The sequence below is a fragment of the Lactuca sativa genome, chromosome 3 (assembly GCF_002870075.4).
Source record: "Lactuca sativa cultivar Salinas chromosome 3, Lsat_Salinas_v11, whole genome shotgun sequence".
Taxonomy (NCBI): domain Eukaryota; kingdom Viridiplantae; phylum Streptophyta; class Magnoliopsida; order Asterales; family Asteraceae; genus Lactuca; species Lactuca sativa.
Window position 1 is genome coordinate 140,655,129 of NC_056625.2, and position 9,916 is coordinate 140,665,044.

General features: G+C 38.5%; 1 protein-coding gene across 1 annotated transcript; it reads left to right on the plus strand.

The window, feature by feature from the left end:
- The first annotated feature begins 261 nt into the window (after positions 1-261).
- LOC111911616 (F-box protein At1g47056) lies at positions 262-2,388 on the plus strand. The gene has a single exon (XM_023907366.1). The coding sequence runs from the start codon at positions 424-426 to the stop codon at positions 2,077-2,079; it is 1,656 nt and encodes a 551-aa protein (XP_023763134.1). The 5' UTR covers positions 262-423; the 3' UTR covers positions 2,080-2,388.
- The last annotated feature ends 7,528 nt before the right edge of the window (positions 2,389-9,916 follow it).

The window sequence follows — 9,916 nt, forward strand, 5'->3', positions numbered from 1 at the left end:
TATCTAAAAGCGAATAATTATTTTTATAGTTATAATTATATGTTATACTTTAAAATGTATTTCGAACTTCTAATTTTTTTAAAGTAATTTTTACTTTTTAGACTCTTTTATATTTTATTTTTTATATAGCTTTAGACATTTGTAAAGTACCAATTATTTTTATGCGAATAATAATTATATATAAATAAAAACTATAACTATAGCTATTAATGAGTTTTCCTATAACTCTATAAAAGGACAATAATAGAAAGTTTTTATTTTTATGTTTAGGTGAAAGATGTAAATGTTAGGAAATAGTTAGAAACTTAGAATACGAGTCGGGTTCAAAAATCAAACCCATTAACCCGGTTTCCACTCAACCCAGAGTCATACCCTCATCAAAACGAACCACACCCACCAGCCACCAGCCACCACCACGCCTGGATGGGCCAATCCTCTTCCACCAACGCGCCGTCGCCACCGCGGTCAACACAGCGCCACCACCGCTCTATTAGTCTATCTTCATCCTTTTCAGCTCGATCAGAAATTTTTTCTTTTATGCACTCGAAAAAGGAGCCATCTTTTGAGATTCCTGACGCTGTTCCAACTACAATCGACTATACATCTGAAATTCCCGACGAATGTTTAGCTATAGTTTTCCAGTTCCTCAGCTCCGGCGAACGGAAGCGTTGTTCCCTCGTATCTCGCCGATGGTTACTCGTCGAAGGGGAGAGTCGCCACCGCCTTGCTCTAAACGCCCAATCTGATCTTCTACCCCTTATTCCGTCAATTTTCGCACGGTTTGACTCCGTTACCAAACTCGCGCTCCGGTGTGACCGCAGATCCGTTAGTATAAATGACGAAGGGCTGATCCTTATCTCGTTCCGGTGCCCTAACCTCACGCGCCTGAAGCTCCGCGGATGCCGAGAAATAACTGATGTAGGTATGGCCGGCTTAGCGAAAAACTGCAAGGGTTTGAAGAAATTCTCTTGTGGATCTTGCATGTTCGGTGCTAAAGGCATAAACGCCCTCCTCGATAGCTGTTCTTATCTCGAGGAGCTCTCTGTTAAACGATTAAGAGGCATCAACGACGGAGGAGCAGCGGAGCCGATTGGGCCAGGGGCGGCGGCTTCCTCGCTCAAAAGTATATGTCTTAAGGAGCTATACAACGGCCATTTCTTCGGACCTTTAATTAGCGGTGCAAAAAAACTGAAGACGTTGAAATTGCTCCGATGCTTAGGCGATTGGGATAGGTTATTGGAGACGATAGCGACTGCAGATAGTTGTTTGGTTGAAGTTCATCTGGAGAGACTACAGGTGACAGATGTTGGGCTTTCATCCCTCTCTAATTGCTCCAAATTGGAAATTCTACACATCGTCAAGACACCAGAATGCACAAATACTGGGGTCGTCGCCATTGCTGAGCACTGTAAGTACTTAAGAAAGCTTCACATCGATGGATGGAGAACAAACAGGATAGGAAACGAGGGTTTGACAGCGATTGCTAAACACAGTGCAAACCTTCAAGAACTTGTTCTAATTGGGGTCAACCCTAACTCAGCAAGCCTAGAAGCAATCGCTACAAACTGTCAAAAGCTAGAAAGATTAGCTCTATGTGGAAGCGAAACAATAGCTGATGGGGAGATTTCAGGCATAGCATCAAAATGTGTTGCTTTGAAGAAGCTCTGTATAAAAGGGTGTCCAGTATCAGATGAAGGAATCGAAGCTTTTGCTTGGGGTTGTCCTAATTTGGTGAAGATCAAGGTAAAGAAGTGCAAGAATGTGACTAGTGAAGTTGGAGATTGGCTACGAGCTAGAAGAGGGTCATTGGTGGTGAATTTGGATGTGTGTGAAGTTGAAACTGAAGCTGTGGATGCAAGTGCTAGCGATGGAGTTCAAGAAGATGCAGTGGAGTTTCCCCCAATCATTAGCCAGGTAACTGTTGGTGAACCTGAACGTGAACATGAACCTTCATCTTCTACCTCAAGCTCAAGCGGGCGTCGTGCATCCATCTTCAAAACCAGGTTTGGCTTCTTTGGAGTTAGGGTTTTTGTTCCTTGCACTTTCAGAAGGTGGACAAATGGTAATAGCAACACATGAATCATGAACACACTTAAAAATTGATCAAAAGCTTGTGTTGTGTTGTTAATATCTGATTTCTTTTTTCTTTTTTCTTTTTTCTGTTCTTGAATTTGATCTGGAGTTGAGGTGTTGTTTTGATTTGCGTTTGATTGTAAGTGTCAAAGTTGTCCTTTTTATTCTTTTCTTCACATGGAAACACTTGTAGTTGTTAGTAGGATATGGCAATGTGTGAGTGACATTGACACCCAAAAACATGTAAGTCATTTGTTTATGTTGGTTATGTAAGATTTAAAACAAATATCAAAGTAGGTTGCTATTACTTGATTATATGTGGAACAAGGGGAGGATGAAGTATTGGTGTTATGGTTGTGAGAAAATGTGTTGAAAATGTTCAAAACTTTTAAGCAATGTATGTTTTAACTTCAAGTGTGTAACATGTTGTGTTGATGGGAAATTTCTTAAGTACATAGTGTCATTGGACAATTCCTCTAAAGAAAGCAAGTTTTGGGAATTTTATGATTGGAATGTTGTAGTATGGTATTTATGAAGTCTAAGTGAAGTCTTTTTTTTTTTGGACGATTGACGCAAAAGTTGCTCAGAACGATTTTTCGCTTGTTTGGTTCGGGTTGACCGTTGAGGTTGGAAATTTAGGAAAAAAAAAACTCGGTCGCAAAATGAGAAATTTGGTGAGTACAAGGTTCTAAATGGCATAAGTGGTGGCATGACGCTAAGGTCGAGACATGGCGATATCATGATGTATTTTTATTATTACTTAATTATATTTAACAACTTATACATGCAAAAGAAAATGCATGATTATATATTAATATCAAATATATCAATTTAAAGAAAATGCTATATCAAAAACTAATTATAAAAAATTGAACAAAACCTAATGGTTTGAGATCGATAAAAAAATATGAAAAAACATTTTGAAAAAAATCTCATCAAAAATATGAAAAAACATTTTGAAAAAAAATCTCATTGCATATGCCATATCGTGGATACTCTTTGTATTGGTACGTGTCATGCCTAATAGCACCACCATGTTGGGACATAAGAGTTGTGCTTTGCCGCTGTGGCACATCATAGTGCGCCTTTTAGAACACTTACCACACACTTAACAAGGCAAAATGTGTTTGTTACGAGCACACCTACACGAGCGATTGTTGACTTTGATTTTTGTTTTTTTAATTTTGAAAATGATAAATAAATTCTTTTTTAGCCAATATGTTTTCTAGTTTGTATGTGTCTGTCCAAATGAGCAATTTTAGATCTACATAAGAATAAGCGATAAGTTTGATTAAAATAATGTTTTGATTATTTCACTTTAGGTTTACGATCATCATTTGGGCCTTGGGAGTGAGGATATGGTTTACGACAACTCTTGCAAAAATCTTGATCATCTGCATGGGCGACTTGTATACTATCTACGACTTCTCTTCAGGGATAAGTAGCATGATCATATCACTTTTTTGGAATCATTACATGATCACTTCAGTTATTAGGTTGTTGTTGATCGATTCTTGAAGAGTGTGGTATGGCAAATAAGGCAGGTTGGACCTTTGTGGATCAACGCAAAGGCATGCAACGAAAGAAATCAAGGTTGGGTAAAAGCTTCGGCTTTGTTTAATCTTGGAAAATGTTCAAAATTTGATACACGATCCATTTTATTTGTGGATTGGAAATTATAAGGTTTTTGCAACGTTAGCTAGGTTTGATAGACTTAATAATGGTATTGGCACCCACGTAGATATGGAGAAAAAGTACCTATGTATGCGTGAGGATGGAGCTCCTCACAATGTTAAGCCATATTCCTATGTCAATGCAATTTTAGATAGTAAATATAGACAAGCTCTTAAGAAGGTAGGATGAAACATCCAAAAACATGGTCTCAAAAATTTCATTTTAATAATAGATAAAATAATATTTTTTTCCAATAACATCCAACCATTTAAATAAAACCCAATGTATCATTTTGTCATAAAATCATAGTAAACATCACAAGTGAAATCTCAACGGTGTGTGCAATGCAGTCATCCCGAACTCTTCCCTTTACAACAGGAAGTACCTGAAACACGAACTAAAAACGGTAAGCACAAAACTTAGTGAGTCTCCCCAAAATACCACATAACAATCATACAGTAAACATATAGTGGGCCACGCCCTGTCAACAAGCCCCACCCGGCATCGGACCCCGTCCCGCATTGGGCCCTGCCCAACATACAATATCATATATCAAATAACCACATATACATACAATAATCACATATCATACAGATATCCATCAGGCCCCGCCTGACATCGGGCCTTAGCTCGGAAAAACACATAAACATAGGCACATGCAAGAGTCACAAATACAACTAGCATACTAACATAACATTAACAAGGGTCGACATTGGTGCCTTCGACCCACTAAACCCGGTAAGGAAACTCACCTCGAATACATAAAGGTAGCTGAAAGGGTCCCTGCTATGAATATCAACTCTACTCAACCCCTAAACATAAAAGATTTCCTTAAGTACAACACAAAATGCCCAAAAGCCCCTCATAGGTCAAACTTGGTCAAAGACTAATGTCAAAGTCAACGGCCCAAGTTGACCCAACTCGCCGAGTTTCTCCATCAGTCTACAAAGTTGAGAAGAAACCGATCCAACTCGTCGAGTTCACCAGAAATCCAACATATTAATTCATTAAGCCGACCTTATCAAAACTAAGAGCTTTATAACTCAGATCTTAACTGAAATGGCCTCAAGAAGAGTAAAGTTTCCAACTTTACCCCTAGGAACCACCAAAATGGGTTCAAAACCCAAACCATAGGCTTAAAAGGGTAAGGACTTAATCATTAAGCATTAAATGACCAAAGGCATCACCCCAAATTGAAGATCTGGCCCTAAAAGCTGAATCACTACGTAAAGTTTCCTACTTTACACTCATGCATGACTAGAAGAAGCTCAAATGCCCAAAAGAAGCCATAAAAAGAACTTAATGAATGCATTAAGCCCTTAAGACCATAAAGCTGGCAAAAAGAGCTCATGGAGATCATAGATCTGAAAGAATAACACTTGGGATGTCCTACACCCCCATCAACCACCCAAACATAGCTAAAATCATAAAAATTAACCCAAAAAGGAGATCTAAACCAATATTAAGCAAGGTTAGAACTTTATACCCGAAATATGCTGGAAATGGAGCAGATAATCAAGATCTGAAAGCTCCTACTTGAACCATCACCTTGTACCAAGCTTTTCTTCCTTCAATGAACTTCAAACACACCAAAACACACCCACAATGAGCTCACAACACTTAAGGAGGCTCTAGGGTTTCGAGATTAGGGTTAAGGGCTATGGAGGCAGGGAACGAGGCCAACACCTGGGACCTGAGGTGTTTAAATAGGGTGAAAAACCCTAAAATTAGGGTTTCCCTCCCAGCTGCCAACTCACCGAGTTGAGGCACCTCAACTTGTTGAGTTGACTCATTGAACCTTGCGGCCAAAACAACTTCGACACGTTGAGTTGAGGCTTCCAACTCGACGAGTCTCCAAGAAAATGTAAATAATTGGAATTAAATTCGTACCAGAAACCAAGCATTACATAGGAGTCGAGTTACTTGACGATGTCATAAAGTTGGAGTATAGGATTACATGGTCGAGGACACATAACATTTTTGTCTAATGTAACAACGTGAATTTCCAAAACAATTTTTCGTTTTTAAAACATAATTTCATTCATATGAAATATCAAAACCCAATGTAACATATGCCATCCAAATAAAACAATCCCAAGATCTCAAATACATAAAACTCCATCAATGTGTACAGATCATGTCGGCGCCTTACCGTAATCCTCGCTGGTATCTGAAACACATATCACATAAACGGTAAGCATAAATGCTTAGTGAGTTCCCCAAAATACCACATACTCACATACACCACTCAAGGCTATAACTCTACAAGACCTTCCGGTCCGCATATCTTAGGGGACTTCCGTCCCACAATCCGGATAGACCTTCCGGTCCTCTTTCATCGACCTTCCGGTCCCTAACATCTTGACTTTCCGGTCCATATCATAATGACCTTCCGGTCCATACCATACGACTCATAACATAACATATCATAAAACAGCATACATCACATACTCCTCATAGAACATAATGTTGGATTAGTGTCTAAGTCCATAACTATTTTGGTATGTACTTGACCCGATGGTGCATGGTCCTTTTGGGTTGCCTTCACCAAAGCAACTTGATTGGAGAAATAAATAGAGAGAGAGGTTATTATGATTTATTAATATGTTATAAGAATAATATATTAAAGGATAAATCATATTTGTTTAATTAATATTGGTCAATAATTAATTAAGAATTAATTTTGTGATCAAGTGTAATTAATTAAACTAGAGGGGCTGAATTGTAATTATGTGATAGTTACAAAATAAGGTAAGGATTATCTTAAATATAGGGTGAACGAATTTAAGGAGATAATGCCTTAGAATTCGACTAGGATAAGAGTTTCTAAGACTTATCTTATGGTTGCTTGGTGGGCAAGCAACTAGATAAGGATAAGGACTAAAACCCTAATCTTTACACCTATATAAACCCCCTAAGGCTCATGAATTCGTCCAACCCTTCCCAAGAAGTCCTAGAGACGAATTCTAACACCTCTCCTCTCTCGTTATACCTTCTCCACTTGCTTATGGTGTTTGTAAGCCATTAGAGGAGTGACACTTGTGACTCTAAGCCTTCCAAAGTCAATTCAAGGAGGAATTGGGATTGTTATTGCTACATAACAATCAAGGTAATATCATAAACCTAGTTATATGTTAATACTGATTTCCATATGCTAGAATTAGGGTTTATAGTCTTGGATTCAAAGCATGTTCAATAGAGAAACCTAGATCCAAGCATTAGGGTTTGTATGAGCACATAGGATGTCTTATGACTAAAACCCATCACATAAGACCTTCCGATCACACATAATTACCACTCTAGGTACAGTATAGTGAGAATACTCACCTCGTACGATGTCGGATAACCTCTCGTGCTCGATAACCCGACCTAGCCTCCTCTTATCAACATAATAACATCTCAAATCAATACTTTCTCTTGCCCTCATTTCCAAAGAATGGGTAGATGACCATTCTACCCCTTCCTGACCTCTCTTGAACCAGCTGGACCAAAACCCTAAGGTCAACTAAAGTCAACTCTAGTCAACGGTCAAAATTTGACCAGACTCGTCGAGTTCACTCGTGTGACTCGGCAAGTCCATGCGTATCCTCTTAATCCTCATAAATCCTCACTCGACTCGTCGAGTTAACCTTTCACTCGACGAGTTACCACTGGTCACGAATCGCGGGGCAACCCGACTCGAATCGTCGAGTCCCCTTATGGACTCGGCGAGTTCCCTCCATGGCAACACTCAAAAGACCTTCTGAGGTCAAATCTGCTTTTCTATCCTATAGATATGACCTTCCAATACACAATAATCACGTAAAGGTCCAACCTTTACACTCATGCAACACTAATAGGGCTTCTTTTGGTGAAACAGCTTCTAAAATGGCAACCTAGGTTCATATCTCCAAAGGAATACCATAAAGCAGGATAGTTAGGACTCTCTGGACCTCCTAAGGTCCAGATCTAAGAAGAATTCCACCTTGGGACCTCATATGCTTCGAATCCAAGCTAAAGAAGCCATAAGAAAACCCTAGATTCAAGTAGATCACCATATACACGAGGATGAGCATAGATTTATACCTCTAGCAGCCTCTTCTGATCAAATGGTAGAAGATCTGAGCTCCATAATCTGCCTAGCTTGCCCTACTTCCTTCTTTCTTGCAAAATCACACTAGAAATGAAGAAAATGGCTTCTTTTCTCACTCACAATGCTCTCAGGTTCTCTGGTGCTCTCAAGGGTGAAGGTGGCCGCAAATGAGGGCCATAAGATCCCTTAAATAGGGCACAGGCTCGAGGATTTAGGGTTTCTGTCCACAGTATTGACTCGTCGGTCGACTCACCAACTCGTCGAGTCCATTCATTAAATCCAGTCAGCAATCGCTATCCTACTCGATGAGTCTAGGCGTCAACTCGTCGATTCCCTCTTCTTGACACAAAATAAATAATTAAAATTTGATACCTGGAGTTATGGATGTTACATCTAATTATAATAGTTCCTATCTATTCCATATCTTCAATCCACATGCAAAAATAAAGGCTCAATAGACTCTGAGCTAAACTATATAGGCGAGCTTTGGGTTATGTTTGAATTTCTCAATACATATGTATGATGAAGGGCTTAAAATGTAGTTCTCAAGAAGGAATGAAGTTATGGTCACTTAGTTTTGTTGTTCCTAAATGACTTGTATAAAAAGACTTATATGGATTAAAGGTTTGAAGTAAAAGTTCTCTCAGTAAGATTGCTAAGAGATGAGTCTAGATTGTCTATATGTTCTATTGTTACTGATTTTAGTGTCACATGGTCATTCTAGTGTAGTGGAATATATAGATTGCCAATGGATATCAAGTCTTGATTCTAGACAAGTTAGGAGGTATGGAATACACACTTGTATAAAACGAGTTTGAACATATCATCCCTTAATTAAGGGATAAAATCAGCATTTAATGTTGACTGACCAAATTAATTCGGATGAAGGCGGTTCATGTTATGAGCACTCTTGCACCAGAAACACATGAAGATGAAACATTGGAGAAAATTAGACACTGTTGGAATTGGGAGAAAGATGACTAGATCTATAGAGACCACATTATTGTTGGATTAGTGTCTAAGTCCATAACTATTTTGGTATGTACTTGACCCGATGGTGCATGGTCCTTTTGGGTTGCCTTCACCAAAGCAACTTGATAGGATGAATTATGGAGAGAAAGGATTAAATATGATTTATTAATATATTATGAGAATAATATATTAAAAGAGAAATCATATTGTTTAATTAATATTAGTCAATAATTAAATAATAATTAGTTTTGTGACTAAAAGAGATTAATTAAACATAAGGGACTGGAATTGTAATTATAAGATAATTGCAATTTGGGCCATGGATTGCCTTGTATTAAGGGGTGGACGAATTATATGGGGAAGCCCATAAGGAAATCGTCCAAGGCCTTAATTAAAGGAGTCTATGGGTTGCTTAGGGCTTAAGCATCCAAATTAGGGTTTCCTTGTTAGATAACCCTAATAGCCTCACTATATATACTTCCCTTATGACCCAAAAACGTGGCCAAGACTTCTCTAGGGTTTGTAGACGTTTTTGGGCAGCCTCCATCCTCTCTCCTCTTCATCCTCTTGCTTATGGTGTTTGTGAACCATTAGAGGAGTGACAATTGTGACTCTAAGCTTTCTAAAGTCAATACAAGGAGATTTGGGATTGTTATTGCTACATAGCAATCAAGGTAACATCTTAAACCTATTCTCATGTTAATATGATTACTTGAATGCTAGAATTAGGGTTTATAGTCTTAGATAACTTGCATGTACAATAGAGAAACCTAGATCCAAGCATTAGGGTTTGTATGAGCACATAGGATGTCTTATGACCAAAACCCATCAGTGGTATCAGAGCCTAGACTGGTTTCTATTGTATTGATGCATTATATGTTTGAAAAATTCGAATTTTGTGTTTCTGGAGGCTGGACTCGCCGAGTCCATAGATGAACTCGCCGAGTCCAAGGTGACTCGATGAGTCCATGCCTGACTCGGCGAGTCGGCTGGTCAGAAGGAGGGAAAACTGGGATTTCTTGTTGTTTTGCTTAAGGATAGTTGCCTTATCATATTAGATCAATATTAATCCGATTTTATGATATATTTGACTATATTCTTGATCTAATTGAAGATATTTATCAA

Coding starts and splice junctions, on each gene's coding strand:
- LOC111911616 (XM_023907366.1), top strand. CDS start 424: ATGGGCCAATCCTCTTCCACCAACGCGCCGTCGCCACCGCGGTCAACA.